This window comes from Mus caroli, unplaced genomic scaffold, assembly GCF_978045245.1.
Source record: "Mus caroli unplaced genomic scaffold, Mus_caroli_1 scaffold_10, whole genome shotgun sequence".
Taxonomy (NCBI): domain Eukaryota; kingdom Metazoa; phylum Chordata; class Mammalia; order Rodentia; family Muridae; genus Mus; species Mus caroli.
Genome location: NW_028227265.1, coordinates 117,022,689 through 117,047,082, shown reverse-complemented (window position 1 = coordinate 117,047,082; position 24,394 = coordinate 117,022,689). Strand labels below are relative to the sequence as shown.

The 24,394-nt window shown below is 51.6% G+C and overlaps 1 protein-coding gene across 1 annotated transcript; it reads left to right on the top strand.

Moving 5' to 3' along the window:
- Positions 1-13,903: 13,903 nt before the first annotated feature.
- On the top strand, positions 13,904-16,662 carry Sox1 (SRY-box transcription factor 1). Its single transcript, XM_021170896.2, has one exon. It carries the CDS (start codon positions 13,904-13,906, stop codon positions 15,077-15,079), a length of 1,176 nt encoding a protein of 391 aa, XP_021026555.2. The 3' UTR covers positions 15,080-16,662.
- Positions 16,663-24,394: the final 7,732 nt, after the last annotated feature.

The following is a 24,394-nucleotide window of genomic DNA, read 5'->3' as shown; positions in this document are numbered from 1 at the left end:
CCTGTGATTCAAATTTTTACTGCTGAATAATCCTCTCCTGGTGGAGAAGAAAGAGTAGACACCCTCACCCAGTGAAGTCCCCAGTGAAGAAATACAAAAGCCACAGGGTTCCCCTCCAATTGCTAAAAAACAAAAACAAAAACAAAACAAAACAAAAAAAAAAAAAAACCCACACACTTAAAACCATGGGTCCTTGTGTCTGACCTGCTGTTCAGATCTTCAAAGAAAGATCCTGTTTGTGTGCTGGCATGGAAGGCCAGCCTCTGAAGGCCTGAACAAAGATGTTCGCTTGAGCCTTGAATCCAGAACCTCCACTCTTTGGTCCCTCCACGCTTCCCATAGCAATTGACAAAACCAGGTCTGTGTCAGACTCCCAACTCTGGCGCAGAAAAACAAACACCGAAAGCAGCCGCTCTGCACTAGGCTCCGAGCCTCCTTGGCTCTGGCCTGAACACAGCCAGGCTTAGGGTAGGATCTGACTCAACCACAGACCTTTTGGAAGTTTCTGCGGGCTCAGTTTGTCTCCTAAAGCCTAGAAAGGCTTGCTATAGCATAGCGGCCAAGGAAAGCTTGTGGCCTGTCCACCAAACTCTTTGCAATGTCCCTGATCGGCAAAGAGCAGCCACGGTCTACAAAACCAGAGCTGGGGACTGCATAGAGAAGTCTAGAGAGGCATAACATCTGCCCACCCCCACGACCTGCAAAATTGGTTGACCACGAGCTTCTCCCTGCCTGTACCAGAGAGACCCGTCCTGGTTTGGACAAACTCCCAAAGTTGTGTGTCCAGTACCTAGAGCCAGTCTTTGACTTGTAGAATCCTGCACCTCCCCTGCACCGAGGATCCGTGTGCACATGAGCTCCCCGTGATGCGGGTTAAACTCCACTTCACAACCCCCATTGATACGGGTTTGACATCTGTTTGCCAGAGTGTTTTGCACTTAGGCTAACACCCACTATTAAATGACAAAACTGTGACAGCCTGTCAAAGCCAGCTGACTGGCAGCTGCTCCGCTCACAAAAACCATTCAAATATTTGCAGGTTCTGAGTCTTTACACACTGTTGTACCCAATCTTTCAGTGATTTAACATGTAAAATATAAGTCAAAGTTTTAAAGCTGGATTCCAAAATGTTTCCATTTTCCATACAAAAGGGAAGCGCTTCCCGGTGTCTGCTGGAACGACTCCAACTCCAAAGTCTCCTCATTTCCTGCCCCCAGATTCCTGCACAAACCCGGGTTTTTGAGGGGGAAAAAAACCCAAGGCCAAATTCCCTCTTCTTGGTGTTGCCGACATTTGGAATAACTGAGCTAAATTATTTAAAACTCCAAGGGAATGCAGTTTCTCGGAAAGAGACTGAAGAAAAGCAAAAACAAACAAATAAACAAAAACCCAAAAATGAGTCACCAAGGACTTCCGCCGGTTTTATTCTTCCTCTCGGTCAGACCAACGTGTCTTTGGGGGAAAAGCCTTGCAACTAGAGAAAGGATTCCTGGACAGCTCCTCGGCTTCGGCGATCCTCTGCACACTAAATCCAGTACTGCATGCACACCGAAATCGCTCGGTCCGATTAAGAAATAATTTGCAAATGACAAAGTGCTTGCCTAGATTAAGATCCACGGAGGGAGAGTCATGTGGGGTTTTATCTCTGAGGTTAGAGCCAGACTCGGATCTGCGGAAAACCTGCAGCTGCAGGGGGAGGGGCGCGTGCATTTGTCCAGGAGAGTGTACTTCAGATAAGTACACACTGCCAGCACCCCGACCAGGTGAGCAAACACTGGTACTGTCACGTGTGCTGTGTTTGTACAATTATATATATATATATATATATATATATATATATATATATATATATATATATACATAGTGAATGTCTTTCCTTAGGTTGAGAGTGAATTGTAAATCCTTTGGGCGTCATCATCCCTTTAAGAAAAGAAAGAAAAAGAAAGTTTGCTCCTGGAACATTTCCTAGGTGTTGCAGAGGGTTTGGGTCTCCAGTCCAAAGTGCTGACACCTTCCTGCAGTTAGGGACCAAAGGGGAGAGAGAGAGACCTGGAAGCGAGGAGAAACTGAAAGCCAGACTTGAGCGGCTGCAGCCGGGCTCCTTCTCAGAGCTTCTCTCCTGAGCTGCGTCCCGGGCCGTTCGCCCTGCTTAGCGGTGGGCTGGTCGGCAGCTCCAGCCTTGCAGAGGCCAGGGTCAGGGACCCGCCAAAGGAGGGGATTACAGAGTGTTGGGGTCTCCCCCCCCCCCCATGCAGACAGGCTGGCCACGCAGTGGCTACTGTCCCTGAGAGTCCCGCCCCGCTCCCTCTCCCTGTGTGCACCCTGACAGACTCCTGTCTGGGCGATTTTCCTTTTCTTTTTCATTTTTTCTTTTCTTTCCATTTTCTTCTTCTTGTCTTTTTTAACCTGGAGAGCTTTGTGTTCACACACTGATCCTTAGACTCTGTCTTTCCTTCTGTTGCTGCCCTTAGTAGAGCGAGCACTGGAGGGGGGTGGGGTTGAGGAGCGCATCGTAGGAGGGGGGAAACCTGCCCTCGCTGCTCCGGGGGAGGCCTGGCGCGGCGCCCACGTCCAAGGTGTCCCCTCGGCGAGACAACAAAGCTCCAGCCGAGAGCAGAGCTGAAAAAACCCACTGCGAGGACGCGGTGGGGGCGGAGGGGGCGCGCCGCTCAGATCCCGCGCAATGACCGCGCTGACTCAGGAGTGCGGGCGGGGGCGTCCCTCCTGCAAGAGGTAGGGAAAGCCGGAAAGCCGCTCCAGGTGACAGTCGCTGCCCGTGGGATGCCACAAGTGACTGCTGACAGGGATAGGGGGTGCGATCGTCTCTGGGGGAGGGGGAGATCCCTATGGTCCCAGGGTCCCGAACCTCTGCGGTCGGACCAGCGGGAGGGGCGGTGGGCGCCGGCGAATGGGGAGCGGCGGGGACCCGGCTGGGGAGCAGCTAGAGGAGGGCGAGCAGCGGCTCCACCTCCCCGCTCGGCTCGGCGTCCCAGCTGCTCGCGAAGCAACGGCTCCCTTCTATTCACTGCCGAGCAGGAACAAAAACGCGGCTATTTATTAGAATACTTGTTTGGTATTGTTCAGTGCCACACAAAAGGCGCTTCATTATGTGGCGGGATCCCCCTTTTCCAGAGAGAAACAATAACCTGAAATTGTCTTGCGAGTCTTTTCTATCAATAATAAATTTCATTTTCTTGTCTCTCTCGCCTGCAGTGTGTGCGTCTGCGAATGTGTGTGCCGAACGAGGAGCAAGGAGCTTGTGCGAGCGAGTGTGCGAGCGGGGGTGCGCGTGTGAGTGTGCGTGCGCGTGGCGCGGGCGCCGTCGCTGCTCGGAGCCTGGCCGGGCCGGGGTCCACGGGCTTCAGCGCGTGCGCTCGGCCTGCGGGGAGCCCAGGTCCCACGCGGCCCGCAACCAGACAGGGCTGCGAAGGTGCAGGCCGGCCAAGCGCTGCGGACCCGGCGGGCTGCAGGAAGAACTAACTGTAAGTGTGTCTCGAACTCGCGCGCGGGGGCTCCATCAGCCGAGCAGGGATTGGTGGCGGGAGAGGCGCGAGAATGGGCGCGGGTCTCCATCGGTACTTTCCGGGAGGTTGTGCAGGGTGCTCGCAACCTGCTGGCCTCTGTGGAGAGTGGCCCGGTAAGGGGGGTGTGGGGGGGAGAATGAGCTTCCGAGCGGCCTCGCAGGTCCATTGGTCATTTTCTTATCTGTAAGTTCACTCCTCCCCGGGTCCTCAGCCTTTCGGATTGGCCACCGCCCAACGGCCCAACGCCTTGTCTAGGTGGGTCGCCCTTCAAGAAGGAGAAGAAGGGAGATCGAGCCCTGTGGCTATGGGGGCAAGATTTAGTGGGTGGCGGTACTCCTTCAGGTCGCCTGCCTCTGCCCCGCCCCCGGCCCTACGGAGGCCAGGCTGCGGGCTCTTTGCCACCACCCGAGGCAGCGTCGAGAACTAAACCCACGGGTTGAAATTACCTTCAAAAAATTAACATGTTGAAGCGTGTGCCACTTAGTGAGAGGTGTTTTGGGCAAAGAATCAATTTAACTTTGACTGACCGACAGACTTGACTGTATTAATTCTGCTACCAAAAAAAAAAAAAAAAAAAAAGAAAGAAAGAAAGAAAGAAAGAAAAAATCAATCAGCCAGGAGCCCTCTACTCGCAGAGTGCCTTTGGACCGGGTCCCTGCCCAGCAGCCGCACTGGCGCGGTGGAGGTCGTGCGCCGGCGAGAGGAGGACTCCTGCAGTCTGATCTTGAGGACTGCACGCCTCAAGAGCCCTCCCTAGGTAGGGGTGACCCTGGCATAGAGGCCCAGCCTAGGTGGTGGCGTCCTCCCTCGTCAAACGCACCATTAGGGTTTGGTTTGGGTTTTTTGTTGTTGTTTTTGTTTTTTGTTTTTTTAGTTAAACTTGTACACACTCAGAAGTCTCTAGGCCACCGCTGACCACCCTCATCTGCAGCCTCTTTTACCCGGTTCCAGTAGCAGGCAGACGGAAGTAGTCAGCGACTTTCAGAGGTGAAATGGATTTTCGGCATGGGCTAGAGTCGATGAGCGAGCAAGGCGGACAGACACAGCAGCATCGACCTAGGCAGGGACCAGACAGGCCGCCTCCACTGGCAGGAAACAGGTGTTTGAAGGCGATAGAGGCCTCCAGTCAATTAACCCATTAAAGGCCCGCTTTCTGCCATTGATTTCCTGCAGTGCGAAACACACACACACACACACACACACACACACACACACACACACACCGGCTTTCTGGATGTGCCTTTGTGGAAAGCTGGGGTTGGAAGGGATCTGCTTTCATTGCACCCTGGTAGGTTCAGAGGAGGCTTTGAACCTCCCGCTGGAGAGAAGAGTCCTGCTTGGTCCTCTGTAGTTTTATCTCCTGCAGCTTGGCGGGTAGGTGTCACTGCTAGGAAACACCCTCACTGGCCACAGGCCCAGTAGAGCTGGGGTGTGAACACTGACTGTGGTCAAGTTCAGCATCCTCAGGAAAGAGGAAAGAGAGTTTCCCTCTCCTGCACTCTGGCAGGTTTCCTCACCTAGGAGTTTTAGGACAGAGCAAGGCAGGCCGGGTAGTACTACCTGAACAAGGACTCCCACGGGAGATGTTTGGGCGCTCAGTGAAGTTGAACAGAAAGCCACCGGGTGGTTTCCTACTGGGCCCTACTAAAGCGATTGAGCCTGGGAGTTAAAGACTGAGGAAGAGGCTGGAAAGGGGGACTGGGGTGGAGGGAAGTGGTCCCTCAAGAGAAACCTCCCGCAGGTGTTCTGCCCCTGAGGTTTGTCGTCTCCTGCTCCCAGCAATGAGCCCAACCCTGCAGTTGGAGAGAGAGAGAGAGAGAGAGAGAGAGAGAGAGAGAGAGAGAGAGAGAGAGAGAATACTCCATGTGGCCGACCTGAATCCCAGAGGGAGATGGGATGAGCTGTGTCCAGTCTGTCTTCCAGGAAAAAGATATGCCTGAGCATTCAGTTAGACACGCAATTTTAGATATCTTGAAGACTGAACAAATGGGGTTCAAACACCCCTCTCCTGCTGCCTGCTAGGGTTCTTTGTCCTTCTGAAATCCAGGGTCAATGTCTGACCCAGAAGTAGCCCTTCCCTGAGGGAGAGATGAGGCATTTCTGGGGGACAGTAAGGGGTGCTGATCTGAGCCCTTAGCCAATTTTATGGGGAAAAAAAATGACCTCTTTTTCCTTTCACACCTAAGTTAGTACTCAAAGGCTACCGAAAACCCTACACATCTTATGTATCTATCCATCTATCTTTATCTCCATCTCTACTTCTCTGTCTCTGTCCCTCTCCACCTGTGTGTCTCTGTATGTGCCTTTCTCTGTGTGTCCCTCTTGTCTTCTTTCCACTCCTCTCCTCTCCTCTCCTCTCCTCTCCTCTCCTCTCCTCTCCTCTCCTCTCCTCTCCTCTCCTCTCCTCTCCTCTCCTCTCCTCTCCTCATCTCTCCTCTCCGCCCCTTTTCCTGGAGCTCCTTCCCAAAGTGTCCTGAAGGGCATCTGAGCCCTGGAAGGTGGCTTCGATCCTTCTCGACCCTCCTGTCCACAGTGTGCTGCTCCCAAAGGCTCCTGTGCACAAGCAGTTGTCAACAGGCCTCTCTCCCCAGGGAAATCTGATTTCTGCTGCTGGACCAGCTGCTTTGTATCTTTGCAAGGGGAAGATGAATGGCGTTCAGATGGGGCCAAAGGGTCCTCCATTAGCCCCCTCATAGAGCAGTAAAGCCCTTCCCACAGCCTGGAGATATTCTCGGACCCACTTTTCCCGTTAGCTACTTTCTGAAGTAAAGCAAGGCACATGACTGAAAGGGCTTGAAATTGTGTCAGAGTGATGTTTTAATCTCATTGAAAAGTGTATTAAAGGACAAGATGTGATTTATGTGAGCTGTTCCGATGAAAGGCGAGATTGGAGTGGATGGGTTTTCACTGGCGTGAACCTCCTGCCATGTTTATATTGCAGCCCGTGTAGCTAATCTAATTTGCAATAACTGGGATGGCCTGTAAGGGGAAAAAAGCATCTCTAGTTTCACTTTATTCCTCTTCATATAGAAATTCCTCATGACTTGTCTCCTCTTGTGAGCAGTGCCTTTTCTATTTGGGGGCTAAATGAACGAGAATGTGAGAGAGGGCGGTCATACTCCAAATGTATGCTTCATGGACACCTTTGGGGCTGTTGAGCCTCGCTATAGAGCTGAAACATTGTTTCGGGCAAAGTGGAAAGGTTATCACCAGCCCTATGTCTCAGCTCGCCTTGCCTTCCACTCCCCAGGCAGAGCAGACTGCAGGCTTGTCTGCTTAGCCCAGAGTCTTGCTGTTAAAGGTTTCCTTGGGAATGTCCCTTAATCGGGCACTTTCTGTTCTCCCTGGTTTACCCTCTGCAAATTTTGATTTGAGCAGGCTGTGAAGCTCAACTCTTCAGAAAAGTTTGGTCTTGTGCACAGGCTTTGCCTGGTCTTAGGGAAAAGCCCAACAGCCCTCCCCTGGGAGGAGAGCTTTGAATCCTTATGATCACATCTAACTTAACCAGCATTCTTTATCAGGAAGACACAACATGCATTGGAAAATTACAACTTTTGCACAATGTAAAAAAAAAGGTGTATTCAAACTGTTAATTACGGGGGGTTGAGTAAATGAAACTTTCACAGTGACCCATTTAATTTTGCAGTAATTGCTGACAAAATAAGACACGGATGAATCACAATACAGTATATTTATCTTGAAGGAGAATATTGTGCTGATGTAGTTAAACCAAAGAGTAAGAGAAAATTTTAAGAACGGCGGCAGAAAATTTTAAAGTACATAAAAATCTCGCCCTGAAAACATCTGGGTTAAAACCGCAGAAAGCGCAGCTTCCGTCCATGGCTTTTCTGAAAAGCGCAACCAAATTACAGAGACTATGTCTCTTCTCAGAACCCGAGGCTCACCGTGAGCCCTCTCCTCCGGCAGGGTCAGATTCTGACTCCCAGGCTTGAGCACAAATTTTGAGTGTATTAGAAATCTAGAGGCAAAAGAATGTAGGAAAGACATTTCCAACCCAGGCAGAACGCGGCATCTGTCGGATGCTGGGTAGAGCCCCCGATGGCAAGCTGACCCTGAAACAGCATCTCTAGCCCAGGCCCTACTTGGCAGAGAGAATGGGAAGCGAGAGGAGGGGTCACAAATTGCTTCGCAGGCAAGTGCAAACGGATTTTTGCTTCCCCCGTTCTTTTTCAGGAAGGGAAGCTGGCCCACACCCTCTAATTGTTAACCTTCTCCTTTAGCCCAAGGCCAAGTAACGGCTCAGCCAAGAATTGAAGAGGGGAAAAGACATTGGGCACAAGCCTGGGCACCCACTAGAGCTGCCCTTTTTCGGTCGGCAAGGACACATGGGTGAGGACAGCCTCCGGTGCCACCAGAGCCCGGCACACCAAGGGTACCCGCGGTAGAGCTGCTTCTGCCGAGTGTGAGTGCCAGGGGCGCTGTGGACACCCAGCCGGCACTCGCGATGGGTGGGAACCCAGGCAGCGCTTGTCTTTTCAAAGGCCACTGGATGGAAAGCCATAGCGGCTGCTTGGGGGCTCAGCCCTCCTTGCAGGCATGGGTTGGGACCCAGTAGAGAGATTCGGAATTGGGTGCCCAGGTGCACTGAAATTCTTGTCAGAAAATTTCACGCGACGAAGCGGGCGCTCGGTTCCAAACCCGCGAGGCCTGGCACCCGGCGGCGGCCCAGCCTCGCTGGCATCTCAGTCGCCTCTTTCCCTAGTACCCGCAGCTCCGGGGAAGAGAGGGCTCGATGCCCCCTTGGGTTCCAGGCTTTCCCCCTCTCTTTCATTCATAAACCTGGTGGCTACAGACGCAGCTTGAATATTGACGTCTCTCCCCCGACTGCTCCGCCGTTAACCCAATTACAGAATTCATCAAGAACTGTGTTGAATTATCTCTTTCCATACAGTATCAGCATTAGCCTAATTAAAAGCTATAATGTCTGATATAATGATTAAATCGTTAGCTCTGCTGTAGGGAAGCAATATTTTGTTTTCCCTTCAATTAGAAGCTGATTGAGGTTTTCAGAGCAGGTCAGCTGTGAAATTTGAATTATATGTGTGAGTACTGCTCACAGGGTGAGCCCCTACTCGAAGCTCCCAGAGATTCTCCGAATGCTTCCACCCAGAGAGCCGGGAGGCAGGCACGCACACATAGTGCAGCTCCGGATTGTGTGTGCCGGTCGCCACGAGAACGGCTGGAACCGGAGCCTGACAGCCTAGACTTTATTTTCCCACAGGCGCTGTTACAAGCGGCTCTCTAAACTCAAAAGAGAGTTTTTGCTTTCAACCTGAGAGCGGCTTAGGAGAGCTCGGTTCTGTGAGATGCTCATAAAGACACTGATCGTCCAAAGTTCCTTATTTGCTAGTGACTCTCTTCCTTCGTGTCCACCCCCGACTTTCCCCCTTTATGCGTTTTGTTCCTTTCCCCTTTTAAACAAACCAGCAACAACAAACTAACCACACAGATTTGAATTTGGGTTCTTTTTTGGTGTTTGGGAAGATCCCTCCTCCCCAAGTTAGCCCAGGCTGGGCCCCATGAAATCGTCTGAGAGGGCTTGGAGACGACCCAGGAGAAAAGATGCCCCCTTAGAGACCCGGGTCAGAGGCGCGCGCTGAAAAGCAAACACCGAACTGCGGGCTGTCAACCCTCCAGTGACGCTGTGGTGGCAGTAGTTGGGCGAGGGGCGCCTCCGCCCCACAGGTGAAAGCCCATGGTGCTCAGCTCCGCGAGGACAGAGAGGGTGGTGGCGGCCAGCAGACGGCGATCGCGGCCCGCACCGCTGCAGGGTCCGCACTGACAGGCTTGAGGCTTCGGGCCCAGTGTGCAGCCCTCTACTCCCTGCAGCAGGTCCTGAGACAGGGACTCCCAGCCTCTCAGATGCACTCTGCTTCCATTCCGCCCTGAATCTGCGCCTCCTGTTGGCCGAGATGGCCTCAAAGATCTCTTCCGACGTTCTTTATCTCTCCTAAGTTTTCTCTGCCGCTTCTTCCTCCTGCTGCTAACTCTTTCTCCTTCTAGTCCCGCCATAAACTGCCGGTTCGCTAAAGATCTTTCTTCAACTATTCCCTCAGCCTTGTGAGGGTACATCAGAGCCTGCAAGCCTTTGCCCCGGGGAGCTCCCAGGAGACACCTCTATGTGTTCTCTGTCCTCCAAGTGTCTCCACCAGCCTTGAGAGAATCATGTTCTGAGCATGGCGAGGAGGAGATTGTCATCAGAGCAGATAATCTGAAACCCATATGAAATAATTTCTAGTCTTGCATGGTCCTCAACGTACCCAACTTGTTCGGAGCCTGAGAGACTAATGCTGAGCTTAAAAGCCCATATATAGATGTATCAGAGCCAGCCTTCAAAAAGAGGGACAAGGGCTTCTGTCCACAGGGGCCCTCTCGGTCTCAAGAGCACAAAGGTATGTGTAAAGGAGCCAAAGTATTGGTTTTTTCTATGTCAGGGGTTCGAGTTGAAAGTGTTTAAAACCCAGGACTTGGTTTATTTCAAAGTCAAGACTATTGTGCAAGAGTGTAGGCACATAATTTCATATATACAAGCCTTCATAATTTATCTATGAGCACTGACATATACAAGCACCCATACCTGCACACAGAATAATTTCCACAAGTCAGCAATAAGCTGACTTGAATTTTTGAAGAATTATAACCATAGGTTGAATAAAAACTTAGCCACTTTGTAAAGTCACTCTTTGGCATTCTGAGCAGTGGCACAGTGAGATTTTTGAGTTGCTGAGAGAACAAAGATTGGTCAGTCAACAGTGAAACCAATCCCTTGCCTTGGGTTCTGGACTTTTCTTAGTTTTACTTGGACACAGTACAGTTTTCAAATCCTAAAGAATATAGTTTTTAGGAAGGCATTAGGCTGGAAGGCAGCCCCACCCAGCCTTTGGGGAGATGGAAAGCAGACAGGAGTGTTTATCAAACTGGTTGTAGACTGTTCTTTTTGTGTCTGTGAAGCCATTGGGGAAGTGACTATAGATGGGGAAACAAGAGGAGGCTTCCAAAAGCTGTCACTGACAGGACTCTCTGCTCATACCAGGATGGAAGGCACAAGGATGTCTGGCACACCATGCCCACCACTGCTTAGTTGGCACAGACTGCAACCACCAATCTTCTGTCACTTGGCAACAGGTTACACCTGCATCTCTGATTTCATACTTTTGCAGGTGGGCACCCATAGGTTTTGCACTAGCTTGGACTTGCTTCTGCAGAATAGTTCCCAGAATGCCAAACACCAACATGGCAGTATGCATTGTGATGCCATTTACCTCCTATTTAGATGTCCTAGAAAACAAGAGTAACATCCTATTTGGAAACAATGTTCAGCCCTATGGTAGGAAGAAATGAGACCGTTTCAAAGTCATCTATCCAAGTTTCCTAAGGCATAAAGCATTCCTGCAAAGCTCACTGGAGTGCAGGGTGTTTATAAAATAAATTGCCCCATTGATATGGAAAATAATGTGCCAGGCTTGATTTACACAAAGCGTTTTCAGGGGGTCTTTGGCTATTTAGTTTAAAATCTAAATTGAAAAGCACAGGAAAGAAATCTTTCAATTGCTAAGTGGATAATATAGTTTATAATTTGTAAACCGTTTCCTTTATTTCAGTCTTGCTGACTTGCCCTAACACAGCGGATCTCCCTGCACACCCATCACCTCCTAAGTTATCCAAGGAAAATGGTTCTACGGCATTCTTAAACAATAGTCCTATTCGTTTTTGTTCATTTACAATGTAACTGATATTTGTAGGTAGTTCGTGAAACAAATCAAAAGATTTAATAAACTTGATGGCTGAAATAAGAAGGTAGCTGAAAACTAAGTTTATGACCTAGATGTTTATAAAAATATGGAACGATGTTTCCCTTCTACCACAATTCTATATTATTTGATGAGTTTACTAGTAAGTGCTGAATGGCCTGAAATGAAAGCTCAATCGGCTGAGGGCTGCATTTGCTGCTGTACTGTGCTGTAACAACCTGAGATGAAAAAAAAAATAAAATAAACCACTGTAATAATCATAGCAAGGGAGCAACGGTGTCAGGAAATTCGCAGCCTCGGATGTTTTTGTTAAGGGGGGGGAACTGTCATATGTTCACCGCCCAACATACTGGAACACCTATATTCTTGCTATTATCCGGGTTATCTCTGTCATCAGAAGAGCCTCTGGATTACACACGAGGCGGTCTGCAGGCATCTAACTAGGCTTGCTTTACCCACCAGCAATCTCCCGAAGCACCTACATCTTAGAAGTAGAAACTCACCCTCTATCCTCTCCCCTCCCCACCCCGCCCCAGGATATCTGAAGAACTTGTAGACTCTAAGGGTCTTTCTGGAAGAAGCCTTTACAATAACTCCCCATCTTTTTTTGGGGGGGGCATGATGGTCTGATCCCAAGTAGCCTGGGGTGGGGTTGGTAATCTCTTGTACATCCTGGAATCATACTTGTTCTGAGATTCATGGATTACAGCCATTTGTGTATGCCTTGATCATCCCCAGAACTGGCCTTTCTTTTTCACAACATACGAAGAAACAAAAACAACAACAACATACAAAAAGGCGGCCCTGTCACTGGACCTTCCAATTCCGTTTCAGCGCCCGCACCCCCACCCCCACCCCCGCAAACCGGAGTTCACACGATTTTCAAAATCCTTTGGCAAACAGCTTCTGGGAGAATCGCTTCAGAAAAGCATAGGTAGGTATTTTTTTGCTGTTTCCACAAACTTTTTTTTTACTGTCGGAGTAACAAGATTCCAGCTAGATCTTGGTTTTGACCTTCGCAGAAATTCAAGAGGATAAAGAGTAAATTGGCACCTGACTATAACACTCCGCTCCATTAAAAGACACCCCCTCCCCCAAGAAAGTTCGGGGTAGATTAGGGAGCTAGGAGCACTGCACCACACAAAAACCGCTGCACCTCTTGCCACGGAGACCCGAATTATAGATCCCGAATCTGTAAAGGCCTTTGCAGGCTCTGAGAAAGCACCGAGCGCCAGGGGTGGGAGAGACTGAACGGCCCCGCTTGGCCTGAAACCCAGCAGAGGTACTTTGGGCCTAAGTCCCCCCTGGGAGGATCTCCCCCGCACCGCTGTTATTCTGCACTCCCGGCTGAGCTGAGTGCAAAGTGAGGCCTCTATTTCCAACTTTCCCCTTCCCAGCGGGCACAGAGTTGGCTGGCTGGGGACAGGGGAGGAGCTGGGTCTCCAATGAACGCATTTAAACACGACCCAGGGCTGTATTCCCCCCGCCTCCCCCGACAGCGATTCTTTCTTCCTCTCGGTTTTCAACCCAATCGTTAATCATTCGGAGCGCGCGGGCGGGGAGAGGCGAAGGGGGCGAGCTCTGGGTTCGCCGCCGCCGTTGCCGTCGCCGCCGCGCGCGCGCGCTCAGGAAGCAGTGTGGCTGTGACCCCGCCCCCCCGCGCCCCCTTTTCCCCCTCCTTCCTGCCCTTGCTCCCCCCTCTCTCCTCCTCCACCTCCTTGCTCCGCCGCCCGCGCCCAGTGTATCTACTCCCTCCCCACGTCACTCGCCAGCGCGCCATGCAAATCACCGCCGCCGCCGGTTCCCATTGGCCGCGGCGCGCTCATTTAATGGCAGCCCGGGCCGGGCGTATGGCTGCTGGGCCCCCCGCGCCACCGGCCCCGCGTGCGCCTCCGCTCCGAGCGCACGGCCTCGGGCAGGCAGCGGACAGCTTGTCCTGGGCACGGCGGCACAGCTCTCTGGCTCTCTGCTCGCGTTGGCACTCCCACTGCTGTCCCTAACCCCCTCCCTGGCTGCACCGCGATCGCCCCCTCCGAACCCCCCTCCGAGTCCCCCTCAGCGCCTGGCTCCCCCCAGGCACCTGGGACCAGCACATGCCCAGCGCACGCGGCGCACCGCCTTGCTAGAAGTTGCGGCCCCAGAGTTGGAAGCCGCCAAGGAAGCCAGCACAGGAACCGAGACTTCGAGCCGACAAGAGGAGGCAGCGAACCCCGCGTCGGGCCCAGGGGCACCGCTTCAGACCCAGAAAGTGGAGCCTCAACTTGGCCACGACTGCACCTGTTTGCACAGTTCAGCCCTGAGAGACCGGACTGCGGCAGCGGCGACGGCGGCAATCATCCTGGCCATCGGCCTCTTTGGCAAGTGGTTTGTGCACCCGGAGAAACTTTCCACCTGCGAGCTGGACCCGCGCTAAGTGCGTGTGCTTTTGCCTCTTTTTTTTTGTTGTTGTTGTGGCCTCCACCCAACCCCCTTCTCTCCGCTAGGCACCCACCCCACCCCACCCCCAGTCTCTCTGGGCTGATCCTCTCTCCACCCACCCACCCCCACCCGGCCGTCTATGCTCCAGGCCCTCTCTTTGCGGTACCGGTGAACCCGCTAGCCGCCCAGATGTACAGCATGATGATGGAGACCGACCTGCACTCGCCCGGCGGCGCCCAGGCGCCCACGAACCTCTCGGGCCCGGCCGGGGCGGGCGGGGGCGGTGGTGGGGGCGGGGGCGGCGGCGGCGGCGGGGGCACCAAGGCCAACCAGGATCGGGTCAAGCGGCCCATGAACGCCTTCATGGTGTGGTCCCGCGGACAGCGGCGCAAGATGGCCCAGGAAAACCCCAAGATGCACAACTCGGAGATCAGCAAGCGCCTGGGGGCCGAGTGGAAGGTCATGTCCGAGGCCGAGAAGCGGCCGTTCATCGACGAGGCCAAGAGACTGCGCGCGCTGCACATGAAGGAGCACCCGGATTACAAGTACCGGCCGCGCCGCAAGACCAAGACGCTGCTCAAGAAGGACAAGTACTCGCTGGCCGGCGGGCTGCTAGCGGCCGGCGCGGGTGGCGGCGGCGCGGCCGTGGCCATGGGCGTGGGCGTGGGCGTCGGGGCGGCGGCAGTGGGCCAGCGCCTGGAGAGCCCGGGCGGCGCGGCGGGAGGAGGCTACGCGCATGTCAACGGCTGGGCTAACGGCGCCTACCCCGGCTCGGTGGCCGCGGCGGCTGCGGCCGCGGCCATGATGCAGGAGGCACAGCTGGCCTACGGGCAGCACCCAGGCGCGGGCGGCGCGCACCCGCACGCACACCCGGCGCACCCGCACCCGCACCATCCGCACGCGCATCCTCACAACCCGCAGCCCATGCACCGCTACGACATGGGCGCGCTGCAGTACAGCCCCATCTCCAACTCTCAGGGCTACATGAGCGCGTCGCCTTCGGGCTACGGCGGCATCCCTTACGGCGCCGCGGCCGCCGCCGCCGCCGCTGCGGGCGGCGCGCACCAGAACTCGGCGGTGGCGGCGGCGGCAGCGGCGGCAGCCGCGTCGTCGGGTGCCCTGGGCGCCCTCGGTTCTCTGGTCAAGTCGGAGCCGAGCGGCAGTCCGCCGGCCCCGGCTCACTCGCGGGCGCCGTGTCCCGGGGACCTGCGCGAGATGATCAGCATGTACCTGCCGGCCGGCGAGGGTGGCGACCCGGCGGCGGCAGCGGCTGCGGCGGCCCAAAGCCGGCTGCACTCGCTGCCACAGCACTACCAGGGCGCGGGCGCGGGCGTCAACGGCACGGTGCCCCTGACGCACATCTAGCGCCGCGGGGACGCCGGGGACACTGCGGCTTAAGGCCGGCGCCCCGGCGACGAAGAGCGAGGCCTGCGCCCCAGCCTCCGGAGCCCGACTTTGTACCGAGGTCCCCGCGCTCTCGATAAAAGGCCGCTCTGGAGAGCCGAGCGCCAGGTGACATCTGCCCCCATCACCTTCCCCAGGACTCCGAGGCGCTGACACCAGACTGGCCTCTTAGACTGAACTTTGGTGTTTTCACGAGACCTTTTGTACAGTATTTATCGTCCGCAGAGGAGGCCCACAGCGTTTTCTCGGCTCCGGAGGACAAAAGACAAAAACCCAGCGAGGCGATGCCAACTTTTGTATGACTGCCGGGCTCTGTAACTTTTCCCGGGGTTTACTTCCCGCCGGCTCTTCTGCCTGAGGCCGAGTGATGGACCTCGAGCCCTTCTCACTTGTTATAAATCTAGTAAGGCAGATCCAAACATTTACAAGTTTTTTGTAGTTGTTACCGCTCTTTTGGGTTGGTTGGTTAATTTATACCGCAATCCCCTCTCAGACGGTGGAGTTATATTCTGGGTTTTGTAAATCTCTGTATCCAAGCATTTCCAATTTTTTGTTTTGTTTTGTATTATTTCTTGTAAATGCGTTGTGACATTTTTATTTTAGGCGTTGCGATACGGGGGGAAGAGGAGTTGGATATTGTACATAGCCTGCAAGTCTTTCATCTAAAAACAAAAAACAAAGAGAGATACCCCCAAAATGCATCAAATTTGAATCAATACATTTAAGAGAGAAAAGCCCGTTTCCCTATGAAATCGAAACGTGCTAATTTTATATGCATGTTTTATGAGTTCAAAATACAATTAGCAATCTGTTGGAGGAGAAATTATCCGCAGGGCCCAAGAGTAAGGAAACCCCACCGAGCGGAGTGCAGCATTTCCGTGGCTTCATTCGGTGGGGAAAGAGAAATCTTAAACTCCATAGATTATTTTGTAGAGTTAAAGTTGACACAGAAGGGAAGTAATTACAAAATGCTTCCTAATGGTTTAGCGTTTTAACTGCCATGGCCCTGGCTTATTTTTTCTTGCATTTCTTTCCTGTGGCTCTGCCTTTTGCATACTGTAGCAGTTTTGAGGCAGCTGGGTCTCAGAAGGAGGATGGGTTGTGCTCAGTGGTGGGACAAGGCCAAGGATAGGGACAACAGCCACCGCCAAGACAGCGTGCCTTTGATTTCTCTGTAATTGGAATTGTAAGTGAAATTATCTTCTTGTGCTTCAAGGAGGCAATCCTGACCCAGACCTCACCACCACAGAGTCTCTCACCCAGGTCTTACCCCATCCCCTCCCGATTCCTCTCTGGGAAAATCCAACATAATTCTACCGATTTTCTTACACACACACACACACACACACACCCTCTCCTGTGTGGACCGGGATGCAGATTGCCAGGGAATGTAAACACAGACTGCTGCGTTTATCATTCCTGACCAGATCTTGAGGTTGTTTGATGCTTTAAATATTTTTAATTATATTTTTTCTAGGTGTTTCTTGGTATATTGCAGGTTTCCCCCCCCCCCTGGAATTTAAAGTTCCCTGTAAAACTTTGTCTTCAAGTAATCTGACAGCATTAAATATTGCATTTAAAAGTTATACTGTAGCAAATATGTTTTAAAATTAATCATGACATTAGAATGAAATTCTATTTTTGAAGGAATTTTTCTTTAAGTCCAGATGGGGAATGATACTATTTTCAGCATCCTTTCCCCTGATTTTTTTTCCCAATTTCTTTTCTTGGAATGAATATGGACTAGCCATTCAAAAGTGGACTTAATCTAGCAATTCAGTAAGACCAGAGCTCAACCTACATTGGAGAATATCTTTCAGTATAAATGCTAATATTACAAGTGACACGTGTGATTTTTTTAAAGTCATTTAATGCTTTTGCTTAAAGCCCTCATTCCTTAAAGTGATTGCAAGAGATTCAAGAATGACGCCCACTGCTTTCTGATGAGGTAATAAAAGAACAACCCCCCCCCCTTTTCCTTTCTTTGTTTTTCTTTTAGGGTTTTGCTCTGTTGTTTCTAGAGCTGCTTAGCCTGCTTAGGAGTCCAGGAGGGAGGCCACACTCTGCAGTCTAGGAAGAAGTGCCCCAATAGTCTGGGGAAATTCTAGAGAGTGCTTAGAGTCCAACCCACTTCCCCCTTAAAAGACCAAGACCTTTGCCGACTGGCCCCCAACACCACTTTGCTCTTTATTTAATGAGAATCAAGGGTGGCCACACTCACCTCTGTTTTGCCTGGACTTCTGGAGTTCCTGGTGCCTTGGCTGTGGGCAACTAAACCAGGGCTCAGTGCATAGGGGTTATGGCCACTTTAAGTGAAGCATCCCGCATAAAGTTAGTCATCTTGTTAGTACCAGACAGCTCAGCCCCCTCCCCCCACACCCCCCCAAGACTTTCAGAGTTCTGTGTTCCCTACTTGAGCTCTACCCAGTGAACAAGAACTCTTTGTGCCAGGCCTTCGAGCCACCTTCCTTTGGGTTCTACTGATGTGAAAGACAAGGAGAAATTCTCTAATGACTTAATTTGAAAACAATACAGAAGGAGGGTTGGGGGGGGGGCTTCTCTCAAGATCGAGGCCAGATCCAGACAGACAGGCTTTCTCCATTTTAAATAAATGGAATTTTCTCCTAGGTCTTACTTAGCGCCCAACTCAAGGATAGTTTCAGTACCTTACCGAGCCATGCACATTTTTGTTCAAGTGAGGGTTTTTTTTTTGTTTGTTTTTGTTTTTGTTTTTTTATGGCTATGATTACCAGATAACTCACTTCCAAAGTTCGGGGTGTGTGTGTTGGGGGGGGGGTGTTTCCTTCTATTGGTGAGATATTGTTTAAAACTCTGTGTGGAGAATGGGACAGGATCTTTGCGAAGCGTGGATAAAGTTTGCATAACTTCGTGTAGGGCGCCTGGGTGGCTTCTAACCCACGGGTAAACTGAGCAGGATGGTTTGCCTGGTGGTCGCCCCCCCCCAGTCCCCGTGCCCCTCTCCCTCCCTCTCTCCTATTCCCCTTTCTTTGCTCACTTAAAAAAAAAAAAAACTCACTGGCCCCTTTTTATTGTTGCCACTGAGGCTTTGACGCCCTCCCTCAAACGCACTAGTAGGCAGATGAAACGAATTAATTTTTTTAAAGGAGTTGCGGGCGCAGCGCGCCTGATCTGCAGATGTGTCGGGATATGACTGATAGGTCTATTAAAATCATGCGTGTGGGAGAAGAATAACACTCATATTCACGCATTTCATTTTCCCCGACAAAGACTGGGCACTGCCGAGCTCTGTCTCCGGAAAATTCCAGTTTATTCCAGAAGCCCTCCCCAGCATTCAGGTTCTGGGGACGCAGGAAAGCAAGCTCTGTCCAGCCCGGGTTCAGCACTGCTGGCTCGGGGCCCCTGAGCTCTTGTGGTCACACCCTCTCCCCAACCCAGCTTCCGCAGCGGGTGTCCGGGAGCCCTGCGGTGGAATCTAACCGTAGGTTAGAGTCCTGGGAAAGTTCAGGAGGAGAGCAGACTTGGCCTTGGCGCAGGACTTGGCGGAATTGAGAGGGCGGACGGATAGGGAAGAGAGAGGCGCAGCGCGGGCCCCCGGGGCGAGAATGCCAGAGTCCCTCTGTGCGGGGTGGCGGGTGACGGGTGGACTGGTCCAGGCTCCTGCAGCGCAGCTCAAGTCTGCCTCCCCAGCTCCAGGCTGGGAAGCCTCGCCACCCCTCCTTCTCTCCTCAGCCCTCCTCTTCTCCCCTCCCGCCCGGCCCTTCCTCTCCAGCTGTGCCTGGCAGGACCCAGCTTCACCCGCCCCCAGAACCAGCGGGGCAGTGCGGTGGCGGACAGCATCCTCCGTCCCAGGCATTGAGGCCAGGACCCCTCGGGGAGCGGGCCGGCCTCCCGTGGATCTTCCACGCTGCCTCCTGAGTTCCAAGTCACCCGTGCTTCTGTGGTTCTGCTGTCCGCTGAGGCCCGCACCTTGCTCTGCTCTCATGTCCCTCTCACCACTTTCCTGTCCACCACGTCTTCTCATCCCTGCCCTTCCCCTAGCCTCCGGTCTGCAGCCTCTGCTCTTGCTTGGCTTTTCCACCACGCGCTGCCAAGCCCTCCCTTTGTCTTGGTATTCGGTCCGCTTCCCGCCTCCTCAGCCCCTCTCTTCCCCACTCGCACGCTCTCCAGCTCAGCCGCTCCGCCGGAGGCACAGGTTCAGGGCGATCGGTGCTTTCTTCCAGCTTGTCCGTCCTTGCGGGGGTGGCAAGTAAGGGCTTGGCGTCCACCGTACTCATGCCCACGCTTGCCCAGAGGCCGTTGGGGAATTAAGAAAAGAGCGGTTTGTATTAAAGACTGCAGGATTATGGCGGAGAAAGTCCTGACCTGGGGTCAGCCTCAAGCCAAACCCTTTTACAATCAGTTGGAAAACCAAGCAGGTCCCAAGCAGGACCGCAACAAGTGGGCGCAGAGAGGGGGAGGGGAAGCAGGGTTTCTAGGCAAGCAAAGACAAGGAAAAGACGGAGTGGCCAGCAGCTCCAGGCAGAACTGGGTTCTGGGCAACAGCGGACACAAGCTGGGTCTAGGCCTGGACAGTGACTAGCTACCTTCAAAGGTTCCGTTCTCAGGGAAACGTCTGCACTAGCTAAGTCTAAGGGTTCAGCCTTGAGTACTTTTCCTTGGGATTTGAGTCTAAAGAGAAAGCTGCACAGGCCTCTGCCCAAGCGGTCCCGTTTACTTGAGTAGCAATACATAAGTAAATAAAAATAAGGGCAAGTTCTTGGAAGCTGGACTCAGTGGTCCTTTCGCAACCCCTGCATTATTTTAGACTCAGTACAGCCCTCCGTGTCTTTGCAAGCTGTAGATGAGATGGTATTGAAAGGACAGCATTACTAAGACAATTTAGTCACCAGACTTGGTTGGTTGAGTGAAATACCAAAGGGCAAAATTTACTATTTATTCACGTTGATGGAGACCGGGAACGTGGAGGGAGGCCTGAGGACAGGGAATTAGGTTTGTCTTCCTTAGCGCCCATTGGGAATTCCTACTGAGATGATACCGGTTAACTGGTAATGTTTGACAAATGTGGAAAATATATAAAAGCCCAAGGAAGTAATATACGCACAGACAAAGAGCCTATGTTTGGGTAGGACAAATAAAAATCACAAAATTGCCAAATCTTCTAGATTCTCACCTGCACATGAACAGACTCCACCAGCAGGGACAGGACAGAGCCAGTTTTCAGCGTTTCTTTGTTTTTGTTTTAAATAACAAACTCACACATCCCTGCACAGTGGGCGCACCCTGTGGACTTTCTACTTAGGTAGAAAGTAGGCTCTGAGTTCGAAGTTCAAAGTGGAAGAGCAGAATGCTGCAGAAGCAGCTGCTAAGTGACCTTCGGGGGAAATTTGTCTGTGGCAGAGACGCTGGCCTTAGAGTCTTCCTGAATGCCCTGCGGGCATCTCGTGAGGATTTAATTGCCCCCAGCCACTTCAGAACAGCCTTGTGGGTACATTAAAGACTCTGTTTGTGGAGAACAGCAGGTCACCACACGCAAAGCCTTGGAATAGTCAGCCAGTCAAATCAGTGGAAAAAATCAGCTTTTGTTAGATTTTGCAGTTTCGGGAATTAGGCATTCACTGCAGAGCTGCAGTTGTGAGAAATTGCAATGTCAGGCGCGTTCCCAGTGGGGAAATATTGTGAGTGTGGAGGAACGTAAGATTGGGCCTGACAATGGAGAAACTGACAAGAGCCATCACCCAGACAGTGTTTTCTCTCCCAGCACCCCGGAAATGCTAAGAAGGGATGCTACTTGGCAGAGGTGGTACTCCAGTCAGGTCTGCATGCTGAGTGAAAAGAGACACACACAGTGCAAGACCTGACCCCAGTTTCACACAGGCAAAAATTCCCTGTAGATTAAAAAAAAAAAAAGCCACCTAAGCATCAGCATCTGGATCTTCTAAGAAAGAAAGAAAAAAAAAATTAAAGAGACCAGTGTCTTGCTTCTAAGTGGCAGAAGTGGGGACATCCAGGTGAGCTGAGCGTATTTAACCAGTGAGCAAACTGAGCAGATTCAGGCTTTAATAAGCTAAACCTCTCAGTCACTAAGTGGAGGGCTCGCGCCTCTGCTGGGTGAAGGAGCTGGACCCCAGGCCTTGGTTTCCACACTGAACTGAAGGGAGAAGATGACTAAGACATCTGCTTTCCGGACTTGACAAAATAGAGCTTTCTCAATTTAGGGTCTGTAGTTCAGAAGTGAGGCCCAAACCACCAAGCATCGGGTTCCTTGGGACACGGCCCTGCAGAGCCCAGCAAGCAGAAGGTCTCCACGAATGGTCGGGTATACAGGTCACACACAGCCTTGAATTCAGTGACCTGTGGAACCAGGATTTTAGGAGGAAGGTGTTGCAGAGGTGGGGAAATGCCATGATCCACCGTGCATAGGAATTCTCAGAGAGCTGTCATATTTCCTGTTTGCTCAGCAGATGTCCTGTGTCATGACTGGACTGTTACCAGGTGCCCATAAGTTTCAGATCAACTGGACAAGGCTCACTGTCTCCTGGGTGAGACACGTGTCACTCAGGAGAAATGACAATGCAGTCAATTGCCTTCCAGAGCACATGAAGCCACATGTCCTGGTCCTCCCCGTGTGGAAGTTCCCCTGGGTGGTTTGCTGAACTGTGATTGCTGGTAGTGGCGATGTGACTTTAAAGAGAGCCTTTGTTAAGCTGGCTTTGGACTGGACTTGTGGTACTAGACACAGACTTGGAGCTTTGCAAGAGCAGCGACTTCTTACCCCTAGCCCTCTGACCAGGACCCAGACAGGCTGACCAGAGGGACCAAAAGAACCTGCTCTGTCTTAGTTAGGCACAGTAGGGAAGATGCTGGATGCTGGCCCTGGAAGACACTTGGAAAGCCTGTATTTCAGACAGTGTGTGTGTGTGTGTGTGTGTGTGTGTGTGTGTGTGTGTGTATGAAGTGAGCAGCTATCATAATTATTGAGATCAGAACAGCAATTTGTTGTTTGTAAAATGCTCATTTAATTCTTCAATTGGTGATTTTTAGAAGAAAAAAAAAAAGAGTACTGGGAGAAGAGTTTTTGAGTTGCTTTATTCGGATCTTGTGCCTGGAAGGTAGTGATGGAGTTCTGTTTCCTACTCCTGGCTGATTATCTCAGCCCACCCAACCACACCCCCAAATACATCTGGGATCTCCTGAAGGGCAGCCTATGCAGACCAGGGAGGGAGGCACGCACACACACACACACACACACACACACACACAAACTCATACATACACGTGAATATTTTCAGAAATGACTGGCCTGTTGGGGGCCAGTCTTCCCAAGGCCTTGTTTTTTACCAGGTAGATTTGAGTACACATAATCTGGATCAAATCACCCTCGTGTGCATCAAAACATTCCTGCTAGCCATATGGCAGAGACACCATCTATTGGTGCATACAAAATAACCACATCACTTTCCTCAGCCATATCAGATCTACATCTGTGAAATGGGCAGGCCCTGTTAGAGTGTCTCAAGGGGAGAGCTGTGTACATGAAAGAGCTGTGTGCAGATGAACTGGCTTGTCTTGAGTGATAGTGGGGTGGCCTTCACTGTTTTCACAAGTACAGCCACCAACTGCCATGAGGCTGTGGAAGAACTTCGGTATCTGACTGGCAGGTAAGTTAGACTTGAAACCAGAGAGAATGGGAAATCTTTTGCATTTTAAAATTTAAAAATGCTCAATTAAAACAATAAATCACTTATTTCAACGTTCTGGAGGGTGGGGTGGGAGGAGAAAGTGCAAATGTAGTATTGCTTTTAAAATACTATGAAATTTAGATACATCACATGATCTACGTGCTAAGGGAAATTACATGTAGCATAAAAAAATAAGAGGACACATTAGTATTCTAATGTAAATAGATCGTATGCAGTAGCTATTCTAAACAATGGAATGGCACCTAAAGTCACAGTCAAATTAGCTTTTCTGTTGCATCAAGACATAATGTAAATATAAATAGGTAAACTTAAAACCAGTCTACAGGCTACAAGTTTGATATCAATGTCAATAACCTACATTTTAAAGTGAAACTGTTAGGAAGAATTTAGTAGATTTTAGAATTTAGAAGATTTATGATAACAGTTCCAGGTGACTTCTTTAGAATTTATTTTAATTAGTACCCAAAGGGTCATCTTCCCACACTGGCTTTTACAGTCCCTGCCTTTGGCACCGTGTGAGTGAAGCTCTTCCGGAATGAATGTACTCTCAGGGACCAGAGGTCACATGGGGACAGATACCAAGTGCCTGTCAACAAACCGCATGCTGTGAGCGCCTCAGCCATGTCTGGTTTGGGATTTTAGGAAGTTGTAATTTCCAAAACAGCCAGATTCTGTGCACATCGCGGCCGCCAAGAGATAACATAATCTTTTATGTGAGATGAGTTCACAGGGCGGACGCAGGGATCACAGGACCAGCGTAGAGAAGGCTGGCCTGCTTCCGTGGAACAGTTTGGCCTTCTGAGTATAGACCAACCTGTAGACAGTGGAACAGGCTGTGTTCTCTGTGTGTAAAGCGCTGTGAGCTCCTGGCTGTGGCTCTGGCCCTGAACTGCAAGAGCGGATAGAGGAGCTGTTTGGCTTCCTGGCTAGGCAGGGGTGTGCCTCATTCCTCAAATGGTAGACTCAGAGAATGGGCTCAGAGGTTCCACTGTGGCCCCAATACCAGCTGAGTGGTGGGAAGCTTGCTCTTCCCCTCAGGATCTCCCAGAGACCTGCTATTCTCGGGCACCTGGCGAGTCCCGGGAGCTGAGTAATGGCGCAGAGCATTAAGATGGATTTTCCTTTAGAGCTGTGGCAGAACCCCTCTTTGCAGTAGACGGCTTCGGGCACCTGGAAAGGAGGTGAACCAAACGCCAAAGTATTATTCCACCTAACCGCTCAGGGAGCCTGGGGCCTGTGGCATGGAGGTAGCTAGATGCTGTGAGATCCGTGGACATGGATGTCATCTAATCCCAACAGAGTTTCCTCAGAGCATCTGGTTTATTAGCCCTCGTTGTGCGAATCTGAATGTGTGGCCTGCTGATTTGAAATCCCTAAACCCCAAACGGATCATGGTGGATCATGGCTGTCGAGGTGTCAGCGTGGAGCACAGGAGGCTGCTGAGTCCATCCCTCTGGATCGAGCTGTGCACACTGCCTGCTCCAACCTGTTCTCTACGCCTAGGGGCCCCAAGCTGCAGGTTCCTCGGGACCCCACAGTAAATTCTGAGAAACACGGCAGGGTTTTTAATTCATGGAGAACAGGCAGCTCAAAA